General features: G+C 40.7%; 2 protein-coding genes and 1 non-coding gene across 4 annotated transcripts; 2 read left to right on the forward strand and 1 right to left on the reverse strand.

Annotated features, from left to right (window-relative positions):
* Positions 1-1,286: 1,286 nt before the first annotated feature.
* Positions 1,287-1,674, reverse strand: LOC113168049. The gene has a single exon (XR_003299330.1).
* A 1,277-nt stretch (positions 1,675-2,951) lies between these two features.
* On the forward strand, positions 2,952-6,668 carry zgc:195245 (uncharacterized protein LOC565483 homolog). Its single transcript, XM_026368655.1, has 5 exons — positions 2,952-2,975; positions 4,622-4,653; positions 5,145-5,243; positions 5,352-5,496; positions 6,560-6,668. The coding sequence occupies exons 1-5, from the start codon at positions 2,952-2,954 to the stop codon at positions 6,659-6,661; spliced, it is 402 nt and encodes a 133-aa protein (XP_026224440.1). The 3' UTR covers positions 6,662-6,668.
* A 2,704-nt stretch (positions 6,669-9,372) lies between these two features.
* On the forward strand, positions 9,373-17,435 carry inavaa (innate immunity activator a). Of its 2 annotated transcripts, none has more exons than XM_026366896.2 (10): positions 9,373-9,448; positions 13,552-13,646; positions 13,987-14,120; positions 14,222-14,344; positions 14,429-14,663; positions 14,765-14,818; positions 15,137-15,350; positions 15,516-15,665; positions 15,761-16,451; positions 16,601-17,435. In XM_026366896.2, the coding sequence occupies exons 2-10, from the start codon at positions 13,583-13,585 to the stop codon at positions 16,691-16,693; spliced, it is 1,758 nt and encodes a 585-aa protein (XP_026222681.1). In that variant the 5' UTR covers positions 9,373-9,448; positions 13,552-13,582; the 3' UTR covers positions 16,694-17,435. The 2 variants fall into 2 exon arrangements, with proteins under 2 accessions (XP_026222681.1, XP_026222682.1); XM_026366897.2 differs by having other exon boundaries at positions 15,519-15,665.
* The last annotated feature ends 1,499 nt before the right edge of the window (positions 17,436-18,934 follow it).

Here is an 18,934-nt window from a genome sequence, read left to right on the forward strand (position 1 = left end):
TTATTATATTTAAATGTAAAGAGAAGCCAATACATAAATTAGTTAAATCATGAATCGTATTATTTTATTTCAGTTCATTTTCAAACAGGCAGAAATCCTATTGAGGTTAACACCCATTGTTTAAGGGTCACATAGACAATACAGCAACTTCACAAAATTCTGATAGGACAAACATACAACTTACAATGGGAAAATACGTGAGTAAACCAACACAGTACGAGTTGTGAAATAACTGTATTTATTAAGAACACAAATAAGCATCATTGACCAGAGTTCACAATAGTCTCAAATCTAGTCTGTGGCTAGAACAGACAATACTTTCTTTCCATCTCATCTGGTTTGAAAACTGTTGAGCTGAGTTTTTGAAAACTGAATATATTAAGGGTCACGTCTTCAGTATGTCTTAAAATAGTAATGTGCATAACATACTGCATAAATCACATCTAATATATTATATTGGGCATTTAGTGTTTGGCATGATTTTCTAAATGAGTTAATCCAATAAAGGACAGCATGTACAGTCATTTTGTGCCCTCTTAAAATATTAATTTGAAGCCAATTTCAAGCTTTTTTTGCAAGAAAAGAGAAGGTCCTGTTCTTTCTCTTTTTTCAGATGTTTTTCATCACGAACTTAAAATCTCAAGACTTTATTTAACTGCCTTCATCACTTTCACGTTATAGTTTTAAACTTTATTTTGTGCTTCAAACTTCTGCAGTGTACATGCATGTGAGAATATCGCTTTAAGTTCGACTTCGTAAACCATCTTGTCAGGTTATTTTGTGTGATTTTCACTTGATCGTGCCAACTCGAATGAAACATGGAGTCCGCTGGATGAACTCTTCCCTTGTGACTGCGTCCGAATAAAAACAAAGATGGCGGCCCACCGTCTACCTGATCAGGAGCTGAATTACTCCTGAAGGACTAGAAGCAGGCAGATGTAACCCCTTAGGGTATATATGGTGGTCAGTTTAGGAAAAATAAATTAAGAGGAAACGGACTTCATTTCTCCTATAAATTAGCCGCTACAGGAGGAGATAGGAGAGGAGACGCAACGGTAAAACAGAGCTGTTGTGGTGGTGCAGCGAGGAAATATCTTTTCTCCAGATGGTCTGACGAGTGTCTAGCACTATTGGAAACATGCGTTGAACAAGGGTGTATGTTGTAAAACGAACGATCGCTGGTCACCTAACTTAGCGTTATAGCAATGTTTTGCTAGTTAGCTAGCTAGCTAGCTAGCGACCCTACGAACCGCCATCCAGGGCTCTCAGCTGCTTTTCGGCTGTGGTTAGATCAGAATCGCCTCTCTACTCATTGTCCATAGTGAAGTTTGAGATTAACTCAAACTCAGCCAGAACTAGTATATCTGATCAATTCATCACCTCTGACCACAGCACGAAGCGTGGAGGCCCCGGGAGTTAACATCTCGCCTGCTGCTCATCGCCGCGGAGGCTTGCGAGCGCTTTTCATATCATCTCCGATCAGAGCAGAGCCGGACTCCGACCAGATCAAATAAGATCAGTGTGTAGGTTTTAAGATTAAAATAAAAAAGAAGACACTCACACTCTCAAACACACCACATTCACTCACTCAAGCAGTCACCAAACACACTCACAGTCGCTCCATTCAAACAATGAAGACGGAGGAAGATCCGGGTCACGTTTAAGGCCAGGAACCGGAAGGACTTCTGAGGGGGCGTTGACGTCAGACTTTGGTTGTTTGTCGCCTTCACGTGGACATTATTGGAAAATAATTTATTTATTTACATTTCTAACATTAAATAGATATTTTACAGTAAAGTAAACTTGCACAGCAGTGTTCATTGCACTACATTGACAGTTGGATGTATAAATATTTATTGTCTGCACATGAACATACAACTTGTATTACTGTTCACGGTTTTACACTTTTATAAAAGAAACAGGAAATTACAATTAAATAATGGGTAACACAAGGGTAGTACATTTATATAGCACATTTCATGCCAAAAGCACAATAATAACAAAAAAAACTCAAACAGTTGTGTCCTGTTATAAAAAGGGCAAGACTATTAACAGCTGTGCAGGTATAAATCATTATACTACACAAGACTACACAAATTGTAGTGCCTTTAATTACAGGCAATGTCAAACACTGCCTTTAGTTGTCTTTAATTTGAATTAGGTTTTGAATTTGAAAGCAGTGGGTATTTGTATTCATTCACATTGAATTGATTATTGTGCATATTTAAACTCAAATTTTAAAAGCCAGTGATCTTAGGGATACAACATCATGGACATAAATGTATTATAAAGGGCTGTTGTTCATTTCATGAGGCTGCAGTGTTACAAATACACAATAGACACTGCTCAGAAACCATATATGCAGATAATCCAAGGTTATCTGTTGCAAAAGCTGTGTATCCTGTGAGGAACATGGTTTTGAAAGCAGTATTCACAATCATGTAGATTATTGATATTTCTATGTGAATAATCACTAAATGTGTAACTAACTATTATTCTTTTTTTGTATTTCTCCAAGCATTAGGAACCAATGAACCCAAAGTTAAAAATCGGATTGCTTTACATGATAAACAGCATGGTGGTTTCCCCGAAAGCCTTTGTTGTCTCTGTCTTTATTAATGGGCCCAGTGGTAGAAGAGTCAACTGGTGATACCGCCGGGTTAGCTTGGTTTTAAGCTGCATTTGTGTCTGCGGCAATTAACTAATCTAGCATCCTACGCCCTTTAGGGGTTGTGAGGTAATCTTGAATGGCATAATAAGATTTCAGTGTCTACTACCACTACTGGACACTATAGGAGCCACACTGAGTCTGAGGATCCCTTGTTAGCAGCAATATGTGGGATTTGAATGTAGCAAGGAAACAGACAAAAGACAGACTTAGTCAGAAGGTGTGATTGTTTTAACAATGGACTGAAACAGGAACACTGTTACTGGACCTCCACCATTCTGCCATGGAGGGGTCAACTGTGAAAAAAGTAAGTTCTTGCACATTGTTTTTATTACTCGTGTCTGGTGACTCAGACTGTTTGGTCTGCTGGTCGTCTGTCAGAGGTTTAGTTTAACTGAGTCTATAGCTGTGGCTTATTTTGAAAGATGTATGTTCAGTAGATTGTTTATCCCTCCTCATTTTATTTCTGTGGCTGTGTTCAAAAATATAAGGTCAGGTCTTAATGCAGGACACAGGTTGTTGAGACAGTCTAGAATATTCCTGCAGACTAACATGATCAAGATAAAGTGAATGTAAAACAAAAAATATATATATGGTTAGGTGCACAGCACAGTTTTTGTCCTCATCACATTCTTGTATCCATATTAAAAGATATTGAGCACAGTATTTATTAGGTGTGTATATTTGGTGTGTAAATTTAAGCGGTTGAAAAAAGTACACTACCTGAGGCTATGTGAGAGTTGGAAGGTAAACTTTTATTAGTTGTATATTTATAATATGTTTCAGTTCATTAACTTTTGAATTGTTGTCTTCCCCTACCCAGTGCATATCATTTTAACTTAACTTTTAATGCGTTTTGTATATTTTATAATATTCTCATGTATGTTTATTCTCATTGGTGTTGGGCTGAGCGTTGTTGTATCTGTTTCGTAGCAGTGTGCACATTAAACCTAAGAATGTTTGTTGTAATGGCAGCAAAGTTACATAACCATACCTTATTATCGTAAGCGTCTTGGTGCTTTGAGATATTTACATGCTATCAAATTATTCAGGTCACTTTAGTTGACAGCTACTGTTGTCTGCACACACACGTTGTCTGTAATTGTGATGGCAAAGTTGTAATGGGAAAAAAATGATCTGGGGGTGATATAATTCTGCAGCCAGGTTGGAGACTCTAGTCAGGCTTTCTACACCTAAATCTGATCTATTAATTATTGTGTTTCTGAAGGTAAAATGATCTCAGTGTGTCAGCTAATAGCAACACTTATCAAAGTGTTTGAGGAAGGTGGAATGACGTGTTGTTAGAGATCAGGTGGAGTGTTTTCGCTGGACTCCATCCCAGCCCTGCAGGTCCTGATTGGAACAATCACTCCCTGGAGGTCAGACACCTGCCAGGTTATCTCACAGCTCAACCTCTCTGCAGGGGCCGGGGTAGATACAGGATCTGGAGGCTTATGCTGGTGACGGAAACAGTAAAAGCCACAATCACAAATACAGAGCCTGAAGAACGGTCATGGCTGTATGACGGTTTCTAAAAGGAATATACTTTTATCCGCTGGTTTGAATTTTCCATGTTGTTATGTCAGGAGAGTTTATAAATGTCGATATTAACAACTTTTTTTTTTTTTTTAACGTGTTTTACTGAAGACAATCAGTGCCAATCCAAACTTTCACTACTGTCTCTGTGGCCTGTCGACAGAGATGTTACATCATCTTTGTGCTCTAAGTAAATACGGCTCACCTGCTTAAGCATCACAGCAGGCACTGTCCCTTCTAACCTTTATCTAATTATACCCTTTGTCCAGTCAAGTAGAGATCAAAATAAAGACAATGTTTTGACAAACTAGGGTTGGTACATCAGTGTTAGCATGTGAGCTTGTGGCTGTGAAACAAATGCAATATTACTAGTGTGTCTCTTCTTTTTCCTTCCCCCTACTTCCTTCAATTTGACAGAAACCAGGATATGGACCTCTTAAAAAAGGTATGTTTACCCTCAAATGCTGAAAAAAAAGAAAAATATGAAATGATATAGAGTTGATGACATTCACTCAGCAGTTTCTTAATCAGTAAACATAGCACTAAAGTAGATAGGCTGATCTGTCAAACTGATTTTTTGATTCAGAGTACAATTATCTTTGTGACTTCTTACCTTACAGAACTGGTTCCATTATTCTTAATTAATGTTGAATAAAAGATGGTTAAATGTGATCTATGTCCCAGAATATGATATCTGTCCAAGCTGTCAGTGAAAGTTTTTTAGTCTTAGATTATTTAACTTAATAACTTGTCATTGAGGATACACAAATACTCTTTACATACTATATAGTAAGTTATTATTTCATGGCAGTGTAGAGTCAGTGTTTTCTGTTTACCTAGAAATTAGCTTTAGTCATTTCAGTAAGTTATCAGCTTTGTGTTCCTCAGAGACCTCTGTTGGCCACCCACAGCTGTCCCGTCAATCCACAACAGACTGCAGCTGCGATGAAACTGTTCAGCCCAGGAAACTGAACGGCTCCTCAGTGGAGATGCCAAGCTACCACAACCTGCATCGGGAGCTGCTGCTCAGCCACAAACGGTACAGGACATCAAGCCCTGAAAACTGATCCTATTGACATCTGAAGGAGCAGAACAGGGTGGGTTGTGTTTGTTCTATATGTATGTAACTGTGTCTCCCACCATGCAGGGGCTTACTGCTGGAGGAAAAGCCAGAGCTGAAGAGAGTGTTGGAGCAGCGCAGACTGGAACTGCACAAGGAGGAGGAGATGGCTCAACGGCGGCCCTCAGATCTGGAGATGGAGCTCCGCAAGAGGCAGCAGAAGCTGCAAGAGGTCAGAAGCACGGAATAAACAGCAGAGAGAACTTTCACAAGGTTACTGTAAAATACAAATGTATTAAATAGACCAGACAAATAGTAAAGTACATGCAGTTAAGTACTGTATTTTACTACAAATTTCCATTTTTGTGCTACATTGTAGGCTTCTTCTTTTTCAGTATATTTAAACAGGAATTATTGTGTGTAACTGTCCTAAAACAGTTATATATAGAGATGGTTATCTTTGAGATTGACAAGCTTTTAGGCCTAACAACAAAGCAACATCTATTTTGTTTCCCTTATCACCGAGTTGTTAATTATTAAATGTAAAAAAGACTTTAGGTTCACACTTGACTCAGACAGTTTCTTTAATGGTTCACTCCCCAAAGAGGTCAAATGATTACATTTACACTAAAAGACAAAACAACAAACAGATGTGCAGACTCCTTATCATCTCACAACCCCTCAGATTTATGTGGTACCACCTTTAGAAAGAGCACGATCCTAGGTTGAAGACCAACAAGATAAATGTGCATAAAATAGTTTTATTTTATTCAACAGTAAAATGCTACATGCATTGATGCATCAGTAATAATAACCTTAATGAGTGTCTGTCACTGGGGGCATCTTACTGCAGAATGAGTACTTCTGATACATCAAATGCATTTTGTATATAATACAATTTTTACATTATATTGGTTTTTACTTGATTAAAGATGTGGAATTTCTTTCACCTTTGCTAAAACAGAAATTTATAAAATAAAGGTAACTGATGATTAAAACAACTTATATCTTGTGCCAGTATTAATGTGCTCTGACAAAGTCCAATTCTTCTGAACTTGGATTTGATTTTAAAAAGCATTTAGACACTTTTTGAAGCTTATGGAAATTCTGTTAACCTGCTCTTGGTATTGACTAACTGAATGCTTAGTTATGTTTACATTTACATTTACATTTAGTAATTTAGAAGACGCTTTTATCCAAAGCGACTTACAAGTGAGGAACAAAATCTAGTTATGGATGAGGCAAAAAACTGACAGGCTGAGAGTAAATACCCTGACTTGTCCTTGCTTTTGCAGTATGAGCAGGAGGAAATCAGGAGGCGGGAGAACCAGCAGAAGATCCCAGAGTTTGTCCGTGTGAAGGACAACCTGAGGCGCACACAGACATTTGATCAGTGAGGCCCTGTCCAGCTCCAATCAGCCCCTGCAGCCTCTCACCATAGTGGCCCTATCTTTATTTTCACTATCTGCTAAGTAACATCTTAAAACTGCATTTTGAATTGTCAGGATTTGTGTAAGGACTCATACGCACCAGAACACACATGCATAATAAGTAGAAACGTCTTCTTAAAATTAAATAAAATTCAACCACAGTTCTATTTCTGATGAGGGAGCAGAAGTGCTTTTTTCTATGCATACTTATGTTGACAAATAAGTGTGTTTTTGTATGGTCTTCATACTATTTATTTTTTCAAAGCAATGTATCATGTTTCTTCCTGGATTGAAGCAGCAAAGGTTTATTGTTTGTTCACTGGATGGCCCACATCAGTAAAGGTGTATTCTGTTTTGGGATTACTGACAAAGACGTTTCACAACAGAAACGTTTTTTGTTAATAGAAATCCCCCAGTGTGTTTGTTTCTTTGTTTCTGTCATGACTTTCGATTTTAGTGTGTCTGTGTACTGTGCAAATAAAGGTTTTACAAGTTGCAGAGATGTGTTGTTTTGTTGGATACAACTAAAAGCACTGATACAGCATTGATTGGCATGCAGGTCTTCTCCCTGAGGGCTCCCACAGTTCTTTCACATGGATATAGGACTTTATTTAATTAGCTGATCTTTTCATTCCGTCACGAGACGAGAGGAGAAAGCACAGGCCATCTGGAGCTAGCTGTTCAGGATATATAGGTTAGGAATACCCAAGGGCCTGGTTAAGGCAGTGGACACATTAGGGATATCCAGGGAAACCAGCAGCTGAAGACGAACAAAGGTATTGGGTTTGCTATTTCAGAATTACATTAAGGTTATTTTAGTAGCTTGTAGGCTGCAAGTGCTATCAAGGGTGCAAGAGGAATTCAAGTGTCAATAGCAGCACGATCACTTATAACATGTTTATGTTACAAGCTGCTTTTAAAGTTCACATACAGGATGTAAGAGAATATGTGTTGTCAGAAAAATGAATGGTAGTGTTGTTTTATTACAGACATGGCCTAAAGTCTTGGTGCTTTCACACCTCGTTGAAACAATTAGCTACTCATCCTGAAAAGTGTTAAATAAAAGTACCTTTCTTTTTGTGTGTCTTTGGTTTGCAATTGAAAGAAACAAAGAAGCTGTGAAATTCTACAAAGATCTCCTAAAATGACCAGAAAAAGTAGTGATGCTCTACATGAAGAAGTGGTGATGAATGGAGTGGATTGTTTGAAGACATTTCAAGCAGTCTTATCATGAGTGTCTTCAATCTTATAATTGGTCATTTAGCCCATTTAAAAGGAGAAAAGTCCCCATTGTGCTGTTTGATATGAGTGAACATGAACAAGAGAAAGAAAAGAAGAGAGTTTTGTCTGAGGAGAGGAGGAAGAGAATAATTGCTCAGCAAGGACAAAGGGCAATAGCTTATTGTTCCTGTGACCACAGTTGCTAAAATGCTTAAGACATTTAAGTTCCATGGGACCTTAGCCAAGAGGAAAATTGATGGAGGAAAAGTTAATAGTGGAAAAACAATGGTGTCCAGTTGCACCATACGCTACTTTGGGACAGTGGGCGCCACAGGAGAATACCCCAATTTCCAAAGAGCATGGAGTTTGTTATAATGCATTTTGACAAGGCAAAATGTTTCTGGGGGTATGACATAATGATATGTATAACATAAAAAATGATGTCAAATGATGTGATGATGATGTCAGCTCTATATGTTCACAAAGTAAAAAATAAAATAAACACACCATCTTCATTGTAAAACAGGACGCTCAGGTACTGCACTGTATGTTGCACTGTGAGCTTTGCTGCTCCGGGGTGCCTTGAGTCTGTGCAGCACACAATGACATAAGAATATCTAAACACTGGAGAGACACATACGGCTCCTCCAACAACTCCAAACATGTCTACATTTATGAACTTTATCTTGACTGGGGTCCTGTTTTTCTCTGTGTCATGCATTGCTGCAGGCAATCAATTGCCCCCTTAGGGACAATAAGGTTGTTATTGATTTAAAAAAGGAAAAGAACTGATGAGAAAAAACACTGAAGCAAAGATGTTTAACCCAACTAAACATCTGTGGAAAAAACAAAAACTCAGACGTATTACTATAACCAATTAATAAGGATATATTTTCTCCAATATACAGTTTGATCTACAATTAAAAACACTATTAGAAATGTGTTTTATTTTATTTAAATAATGAAATAAAGTAGCACCAGTATAATAGGGCCTGTTACCATGAAGAATAAATGAAAACTCAAATTGAACATATTTATCTGTCGTGGAGGAGTAAAGAGGTGACCAGCACTTACTTACCAGCTGTCCTGGGTGTTTTTCTTTTAATCAAACTTGTCTCCCTGCGTCCACTCAGCTTTTGTTCTTTTCAAATTAAAAGCCCCCTCAGTGAGTCGCGTGCTGTGTCAATACGCAGAGCGTGTCTGGAAAGTTAGCGGCGTCGGACCGAACCATTTCACACGAGGCCGGGGAGATTTACTGCTTAAAAAGGTAATGTAACCCTATTTAAACTGAACTCAGCGACCAATATATAATTTGGGAGCGATAATGTAAGGATTTTAGACATTCTAAAGTAAAACAACTATACATTGCTCAGTAGATAAACAGGATTGCACAAATCATTAAAGACCCCCTCCCTTCACTGAGAAAGTGAAGTTGACCCACGCAGCTGTCCGAAGAGCTGCTGCCTCACATCAGAGCAGAGTCGGTGAGGGGAGGTCGGGAGGATGCTGTAGAGGAGCAGACAACACACCCAGGTCAGTGCGAGCGCTGCTCTGCAGCTTTACACTTTACTTTACATCAAGAGAAAGGATCTGCACAGAAAACTGTCAGCTACTTCTACCTGAGTCTTACTATTGGAAACGTTTCCACAAGATATTTATTTTTTATTATAAACTTTCACGCTTTGTCAATTTTGCTTGGTCTAGTGTTTAGGTATTTATTTATTTATTTTGTAAATCTTTTAGTGCCACAGTGTAAAATGCTTCATTCCAGTTTAAAGTCCCGAATTAGCAAAAGTACAAACTGGCTGCAAAATGTACTGTGAGTAGAAAATATACAAAATGTACTCATAGTATCAAAGGAAAAGTATGTGTTATGTAGTGGAAGGGAGCAGCTCAGTTGTTGAATTATTACCTTGTAAAGCAAAATGTTGTTTTTGTGAAAGTAACCTTTTACATTTCTTGTAACTTTACCCAACTTTAACCTGAGCAGCACTTAAAGTAAAGTAATCATTGTGATTTGGAACCTGATATGTTTTTATCTATACTCATAATTGAGTTTCTCTGACAAGTAATGAAGTATTCAGTGACACAAATTGAAAGTACACGTACTTCAAATTTGTATAGTGTAGAATTACAGTTCACATTAAATTGTTGAACATTTTACTTCACTGCATCTAAAGTCTCTACAGATGTACAATAACAGATTAGGACCAGAAATCCACAAATAAAATATAGTCTGACTACATTTACTTTTAATACTCTTAAGTACATTTTGTGGCTACTTCTGTATTTTTACTTTATAGTACAAATGCAAATGCAGGAATCATTCTTGTTATAGATTAATTTTTAAAGTGTGTATTTACTTGATCAAAGGATCCTCATACTTCATTTACCAGACAGTAATACTTGTCTGTATAAAACTGTAAAACTACTCCATGTTACACCTACTAGGCCTAACAATCATGACAAATAAATCAAAAACAGCTTTGGTGGTGGTAAAAGACTGTGTTGGGTCTGCAGTTTAACAACTTGCTCCGGACTGTACCACAAATGAGAACGGGTCGCTTTCACAGTTAAATAACACTGTAGGATGTGTTTGGGGCAGCAGCCTGGTTGGTGGAGGTTGTTTGTGCCCACAGCAGCAGAATAAACAATGATTTACAATCCACATGTTGACAGGCGTGCTGTGCTACTGTGGTGCGAAAGACAACACCTGAGTGTTGTGCTACTTGAAGCCTCCAGTTCTTTTGTCTTCAAAAGAAGACAAAAGCTGTAAACACATCCTGCCAGTGGCCTGTGATGACCATAAGTGTCAATTCAGAGGCCTCAGAAATGATGATTCAGAGTTACAAGGTGATCTCCGGTCAGCCCTCCAGCCTGTGCAGAACAATGAAGCATCTCTTCTTGCCTTCTGTATTTACGCTGTTGTCGAGCTGCAACAGAGCTGCTGTGTCTGGCTGGCATATGGCCTCCAGTGACTGAGGGCAGTGCTTATTAGCCCTGCATTGTCTCTGCTGGAAAATAACCCCTGCACAACGAAGTAATGTTGACAAAAGAAAGAGGCGGACGGTGTTTAATGTAGCTTTCTTATAACTGTGGATTTTGAACTCACTATACCCTCCTGCATTTTGCTGCTGTGTGGAGTTTCCAGACTCAGCACAAGGCAAAGATCTGACTCAGTGACGTGCTTTGTAATACAACACCCTTTCTCTCCATTTTTTTCTATCCTGCCGCTCCCCCACATTGATGCACTTCTCTTCCAGCAGCCCGCATTGTGTACAGAGTGGATCCATTTTGCTGAATGGATTTTGGCTTTTCATCAGACTTTGAAATAAGGCATGCTGCAAAGTCGTTTGGTTTCTTCCATAGTATCAGCATTCAGTGGAGAATCTTAATTACAGGGTTGGAACAGGCCTCGGTCTGGTTTCAGGCATCCCTCACTGGTTCCCTGGCGAAGCCGGTCCCCATTGGTAATTCCTGGGCCGACCACAGTGGTAATGAGCACGGCGGTGGTGGCGGCGATCCAGGAGATCGCAGCTCCAAAGGCTCATGGGAAAGGGTGGTGGGGGAAGTCTGGGAGACAGCAATTCCTCATCATGATCTCTTGCCATAAACACTCACTTCCGTGGATGTTACACTGTCACAGTCCAGTGAGCAGTGAGGATGGGTGGGGATGGTCATTTCATATCCCTGACACGTTCCTAGAGAGTCATAACTAGTCATGATTAGAGGAGATCACAGACCCCTCTGAATTAAAATGTTATGACTACTTCAGTCATGTCTGCTGGGTGGACACTATGTTATCAGCAGCTAACCCCACAGGAAATGGCCTCCAATCCCCCTTATACTCAATCAAGGAAACTATTGTTTTATTGTCTGTCTCTAACAATATGGTTCCCACGCCTCTAGGTTCTTATGAAAGCTTTGACAAATGGCATCAGCGTCTTAGCAATAAGCTGCAGCTTCTAGTGAGATCTGCTATTTTACCCGGACTCACCCACCCACTCACTCAGCCTCCGACCACAGACTCTTGTGAAAGTCTTCAGAGAGTTATGGGGTGTAAGTGGGTAAATCCCACATTACCCTGCCTGACTCTGATTACCAGGCTGGATTCCTGTTGACATCATTAGTTTTTGATTGCTGCAGTGTGGAGCCATGTGTCTGAGACGACAGCAGGCCCCAGCGTTACACAGTAGAAACCGATTCTTTCCTCATCTCTCACTGCAGCCTTGTCACGGTTACTGGCTGTTGTCAGCAGATATCTCACCCACAGTAGATTATTGAGGCTGGTTGGTGGATACAGAGCCTTTGTGTGAGTGTTGTTTTACTGACTCGAGCTGCCTGGCTGTGGCTCATTGTGCTACCGGCTGCTCATAGCTGCGTCAGTTCACATGAGTGGCTGTGCTGAATGGGTCAGGCCTATGGAATACACAATAATATCCTGACAGCCGAGGTTCTCATCCACATGAGCTGTGAGTCTTCCTGGTCCCTACAGGAAAAGGCCTGATACCAATCTCCAAACAAAGAGGATGAGACAGGAGCTGAGGATTATACACAGCAGCCTTAGCAACACATTCATTCACGTGTTTATTTCTGACTAATAACACAAAATTTACGTCTCATATGAGTTTGGTTTACATGATTGTATCACAACTGCTGATCAAGTTTATTATCACTCCTTTATAAAAGTGTGGTGCTGAAGTAAGCAAGCGATGACATTTCTGTAATCATCTTTTAATCATGTTTTTCTTTTCAAGGAAGTGTAATGACACACATGTGAGATCCAGAAAACAGTATTTGACCTAAAAAGTGAGGAAAATAAAAGCAGTATTATCTTGAAGGTTCTCTCTTGTCCTGAAGCAACAGCCACTAACAAATCTGCAGGTCTGATTTTAAAAGCCTCGACTTATCCCAGAGTTACCTCTAATTTGTTGCTGCCATTGTTTTGCTCGTCTTGCTGTTGTTTTTGTTTAATGTCAGTCAGATGTTTGGTGGAAAACAACAATGGGGCAGAGCAACCCATAAATTGCACTTGCCTGTTTGTAAAAGTGTGTTAGTGAAATGGGTAGGGTTGCACAGGAGTCAGCAGGGACCTTGTGATCTGATGCTGCGTGGACAAACCCAGCATTCAGACATTCTTCAACTTCTGAGCCCCCAGAGGGTTTTTTAGACACTGGTTGAATAGGAGCTGAGGGAGGAGTATGTGGGGGGAACAGGTGCAGCCCATGAGTGGGGTAATTCTCACTGCCATCTGCTTTATTTTTCTGGGCCTGAGCTCTTTAAAACGCCCTCTGACACGCCTCATAGTGACACGCTCCCCTAGCAAGCCACACCATGACCCGTCACCATGGCACCACGATTCGGATTAACCCCTGCACATGTGCCGAGTCAACTGTGGGGGTCTGACTCTTTTGTGATACAGCAAGAAGAAAGAGGTGGAGGAGGGGGGAGATGGAGAATTGCATGGATAAGTGTGTGAAAGGACACTCGCCAGTCATTCACTTTTGTTAAGTAAAGCAGCAGGCGTGAGCATGAATGAAGCCATGTGGCAGAAGAACTACAGGAGGATCTTAAGTCTTCTTTCTAAGTGATCAATCTAATTTACTAGTCTCAACAAAATCTTCCCATTTCATCAGGTATTTCAAAACTTGAGAGCAGATCATCAAGATGACGGCCATCGAGAGTAAAGAGGACATCAGTGACAATGACAGCGGGATTATCTTACACTCTGGTAACAACATTATTAAAGAAATGTGCTATAAATGATCAATACCACAAAATAGCATCTGATCTGCATGTACTTTACACACAGATTAGGTCTTCAGAATACATATCAAAACACAGTGATACTGCTAATTAAACAGAACTGGGTACTATAACCAAAACATTGGTGATGAGGATTGAGGAAGAAAATCAAACTAACAAACATTTAACATTTAATTAACAGTTTATTTTTTTTAAAAGGTAGTGGGTTTAATACTTTTTCAGGTTGTATTAGGTATTTATTGTTATGGCTGATGATGTATGCTGCTGAGTAGAACTTGATCTGCTCGCCTATGTTATCACTGCAGGTCCAGACAGTCCCACGTCCCCGGTGAAGGACCTGACCACCCACACCAGAGCCCTGAAGCTGAAGCACCAGTCTCTGGAGGAGCGTCTGGAGCTCTGTCTGCTGGAGCTCAGGAAGCTGTGCATCAGGGAGGCAGTAAGTAATCTTCTATATTATTTTGTGCATTGATTCTTACAAACATTATATATTTTGGTGTTTGAATTATGTGTTTTAACAGTTTTATTATCAATTCACAGGAGCTAACTGGTACACTGCCCTCAGACTATCCTCTGATGCCTGATGAGAAGCCACCTCAGATCAGAAGGAGGATTGGAGCTTCCTTCAAGCTGGATGAAGGCCTGATCCATCTGGATAAACAGGTACAGGTCACAACACAAATAGTGTTCAGTGTTTGAGGAAATGAGCAAAAGAGACTCCCTATTCAGAACTTGTGTCTGTCACAGGATTCAGAGCTGCAAGCACTGGAAACTGACTTGGCTCTCCAGCTCCAGATTTATGAGGCGGCCCGCAAACTCTCCTTGGAAGAGAACCTCAGTAAACCGCAGAAGAAGAGCCGCCTACAGCAGTGCAAGAGGGAGGAGAAGAAAGTAAAAAATCTTCAGGAGGCCGTGTTACAGCAAAGGATCAAGAGCGAGTGTAACTCACCATGCATCAGCATCACAAACAGTCAAAACAAAGGTCAGTGACTGTGCTGCTGCCTACAGGCCAAACTGTGAGCTGCACTCATGATCAAAGTGGGTTTGATGAACGCATCTAAAATGTTTGTTTTGTGTGTGCAGATCTGTGCATGTCTGATGATAGCTCCCTGTCTGATGTGGTGGCTCTGGATGATGGTAAGTAAATACAGTATAGGATTATGATCACTTTTCACTCCAGAGAGTTGTGGGGTTGCATGTAACCAGTGGTCTAACAAGTACTCACTTCTTAAAACTCTTGACATAGATGAAGAGCAGATCACACTTTACGACAAATCAATCATGAAATAAACCATGACATTTCAGAGGTTTCACATACTTTTTCTTGCCACTTTATTCTTTAACATGCTGCTGTTGAATAGAAAGTCAAAATAAACAATTTTAATAAACAACTTTTTCGCAAATGAAACAAAACCATATTTCACAGTCCTCATATTTGTTCTCTCTGACCCACAGATGTGGACTCGACTGGCCCCCTCTCTCCGCCAGTGTTAGGCACTTCATATTCGGATCCCATCCAGCTGTCAGCCAAGACGCAGCAGTCATCAGGCCAGCTCGGTGTGGAGTATGAGTCCTCTCCAATTCAGAACTCCCCATGGAGAGAATCCAATTTAGACCAACCTTATCACAAGGCCACAAAACCTCAGTCCACTTGCACCAGCAGGTCCAGGTAGGCGTCTCTTAACAACTGGCTGGAAGCACAACAGTATTGGGCAAAGTAAAATTTTAGCATTAGAATAAATAAATCCTGCCACTAACTCGCTTTTTGAGAGCGCACAGTAGGAATAAGCCAAACATTACTTGTGTCTCATGTTGTCGTTTCGTTTTTGTGCAGTAGTCCTGCAGGAACTCAGGTGTGTGCAGAGAGCAGCAGGATTCCTCTCACTCAGTTTGTCAAGAACTCAACTCTGCGTCACAACCACTCCACCAGTGCCCCCTCCACCCCCGAGCTGCACATACGCCGACAGTACTCCCAGTCCTTCAGGTACACTGAGAAATCATGGCAGATACATCAGCTGAGTAATGTTCTACAACAACATGTGCTATGGTTTTATATTGTTACGTGATATTTCTCCTCAGACTTCCTAAAAGTAAACTGTCGACTGACATGGAGCGCCTCAGCTCAGAGAACAGTCGAGGCCGAGCCAGACTGCCGCAGCGGCGCTGTGTGGCTGACTTCATGGTGCGTTCGCCAGAGTATTCTCCCCTGCGCCCATACCAGTCCAGCTCTGAGGACAGCAGCTCGGAGCACTCATCCTCTTCCTACATCAGCGCCCCTGGCAGGGACAGACCCACTGAGATCCCAAAGCCCTGCCCGCCGCCTTATGGATTCCACTTTGGAGCACAGGAGAAAGGACTCTCCAACTTCTCTGGTTCACACAAGAACACCAGCCACTCTCAGCCCAACCCCACCCACATCAAGGCCATGCCAGAAGATGGCCCCCTTTCCCCTCAAGACTTGGGAAAGGGCTTCATGTCTTCCCCTTCTGTAGTACAGACCCCTGAGCAAAGAAACCAACAGGGGGGAGCATTTGCCCCAAGAAGAATCCTAAAGCCACCTCCGCCTTACACCAGGCTGGTGCGAACACCCTCATTGAAGGAGTACCCAAACCATGCCATCTGGCTGATGCCCAGAGAGATCGTGTCAGAGGAGCTGAAGTCCTGGCACCAGAGGAACCAGCTGCAGAAGTTAAGGCCAAGCTGTGTGGAGCAGCAGAGCTCCCTGAGTGTGATGAGTCCCACTTCACCTCATCTGCCTCCATTTAAACAGGTCAGTAGTAAAAAGGATCCAACAACACGATGCAGTAAGCCACAAACAGGTTGCTGTGTAAAATTATGAGTGAGACAGGAGTAAATAAATCTGTCTTAGAGTTTTAATAATACATATAAAGTGTATTTCACTGGATTTTTTTTTTGCAGGGTGCTGGAAACGTGATTCTCCAGAGAGCTGCAGATGGGACGCCGCTGCAGTGGTTTGTTGCAGAGGATGCTGAAATTGTGAGCCAGGTTTAGCTGAAACCTCAACTCCTCTGCAGTATGTAGAGTAGAATGTATTCCACGTCTTTCTATTTATCTCTGTATTTATTAAGTCTTTGGACTCTCTGTGAGATTGTATGCTGACATGATGCAAAAGACGTGGACCTATCGGTATTCCAATGAGCACATTTCTCTCTCTCTCTCTCTTTTAATTTAAAACTTAATGTAAGGTTATATACCAGTTTTATTTATTTTATATTGTTTCTAAAGGATATTACTAAAAACAAATAGCTGAAATTCTGATGTGAATTGAGGTTTATGCAATTTTCTAAACATGTCAAATGGATCACAAACATGCTGTGTTTCTTTGTGGCTGGCACACATTTTGCACATAAAATTCACCAACAGTCGTTTGCAAATAAGTTTTCCCATTTCTAATATAATTTCAACATTATACTATATTTATCTATTATTTAAAGCTTTCCCCTTGCAACAGAGGCTTATTATGAAAATGCTGATACATCTTTGAAAATGCCTTGCTCTTTTTTATATAGTAATAGTACTATAAGTACTATTTATAGTAAAAATTTAACATCTAACATGACATCAACCGTAACGTTTGCTTAACTCTTAATTAATAATGATTAATAAATCACTGATGCCTTTAACGGTGGTTTGATTGTTTCACTACAGTATGGTATTTCATTACTAACCAAGTGATTGTATCAGTTTTTATATTTTTTTGTATATTTGTAATAAAAAATGTGAGTGAAAGTTATCTTTGTGACATTTCTATTTTAAGTGTAAAGATAGAAAAAAACACATAAATGAGCAACTGAAGATGTTTTATGATGTTCACAGTACAGTCAAACTAGATCATGGCTCTCAAGTTGTCAAATAGTAGGTCAGTGTTACCACGGCAAAAAGTACAAACAGGTACATGCAGAGGAGCGCCCAGCGACAGCGATACAGCCAGTGAACCAGAGGACGTGGTCTCCTTGAAGATCCATGCCTGAAGAAAGCGGACTGTAAGCATTTGCCCAGAGAAACTCATCAGCACATTCAGCAAAGCTCTAACAGATGGAACAACTTACGTGTTCACAGAGACCCGTTGGTAGATATCGCTTTTATCTTTGTCTGCCTTTTTCTTTGATAACACAGATTTAGCCTTGTGTCTGCGTTGCAAAGTGTCCAGAAGGGAACTGTAAAAAAAAAAAAGAAGATGGATAAACAACATTAACAGTGGCTGTGATTCTCTGTTACATGACATATCAAGGAGGTGAGCTGCAGGTGTGGACTCGTCTATTTCCATTAGTTCATTAACAGTGATTTGAAGCCATACTTCCTGTTTTGTGTCTTTACGGAGCCCAGTTGTTTGGGTGGGGGCCACTCTGAGTTGCGGTTTGTTGGAGAGGTGTCTGTAGGAAGCTGCACAGCTAAAGCCTCTAATGGAGTTTCATCTGGATCAAGTGTCCTAACAAAAAAAAAAAGAAATCAGGTGATATACACTGAACTTTACATGGCCTAATCTATAACCTAAACTCTGAGTCTCTATTTGACCTGTCGTCCACTGAGTAGCTGTCGTCTCTGGTCAAGGCAGAGCAGCTGGGCTCAAAGCTCAGGGATGGAGACGGACAGGCGAGGAGGGATTTCTTACTGGGAGACCCTTCGTGAAGCCCCTTCCTCAACTCTTGCTTCCTCTTGTTATAGTTAAAAGTAGAAAGACCATCATTGTTGGTTTTTGGATGGCAATTCACTAAAGTTCACTAAAGAAAACCTCTTTACCTGGTTTTGGCTGGATATGAGCGATATACTGACCCTGCGACGACCACTGTTCTAATGGAAGGAACAGAGAGAGGCAGAGGAAGGCAGATCAAAGTGATGAAGTGCTGGTACTCCAGTTATTAGATGGTGCAATAAGCCACATATGTGGATACCTGCTGAGAGCTCCTCTGTCTGTTGTCACTGTCCTCTGGGTCTGCAACATGACAACCAATAGCCGGTCAAATATAGACACACGACAGCAAAACAAGACAGAACGAAGTATCAGAAACCTGGTGATGCTCTGGGATCGCTGCTGTTGCTGCAGGACTCCTGCTGCTGGATCAGCTTCTTGGCTTCTTCCAGCGCTGCTACATTTCTGTCATGCCGCCTCTTTAGATTCTCAACATGAGCCACCATGAGCTCCACCGCCCGACTCACACGAGCCTCCTAAAAAATAGAACATCACAGCGCACAGGATGTGCAAATAGTACATGATGCTATTTTACAGTGAGC

This window comes from Anabas testudineus, chromosome 7 (assembly GCF_900324465.2).
Source record: "Anabas testudineus chromosome 7, fAnaTes1.2, whole genome shotgun sequence".
NCBI classification, from domain to species: domain Eukaryota; kingdom Metazoa; phylum Chordata; class Actinopteri; order Anabantiformes; family Anabantidae; genus Anabas; species Anabas testudineus.

What these genes read in the sequence shown, in the direction of transcription:
- inavaa (XM_026366896.2), top strand. Translation starts at nt 13,583, where the DNA reads ATGACGGCCATCGAGAGTAAAGAGGACATCAGTGACAATGACAGCGGG. An exon ending in CAGTACTCCCAGTCCTTCAG is followed by an intron (nt 15,666 to 15,760) that starts GTACACTGAGAA and finishes ATTTCTCCTCAG; the next exon opens with ACTTCCTAAAAGTAAACTGT. An exon ending in ATCTGCCTCCATTTAAACAG is followed by an intron (nt 16,452 to 16,600) that starts GTCAGTAGTAAA and finishes TTTTTTTTGCAG; the next exon opens with GGTGCTGGAAACGTGATTCT.
- zgc:195245 (XM_026368655.1), top strand. Translation starts at nt 2,952, where the DNA reads ATGGAGGGGTCAACTGTGAAAAAA. An exon ending in AGGGGTCAACTGTGAAAAAA is followed by an intron (nt 2,976 to 4,621) that starts GTAAGTTCTTGC and finishes TCAATTTGACAG; the next exon opens with AAACCAGGATATGGACCTCT. An exon ending in GGACCTCTTAAAAAAGGTAT is followed by an intron (nt 4,654 to 5,144) that starts GTTTACCCTCAA and finishes AACAGACTGCAG; the next exon opens with CTGCGATGAAACTGTTCAGC.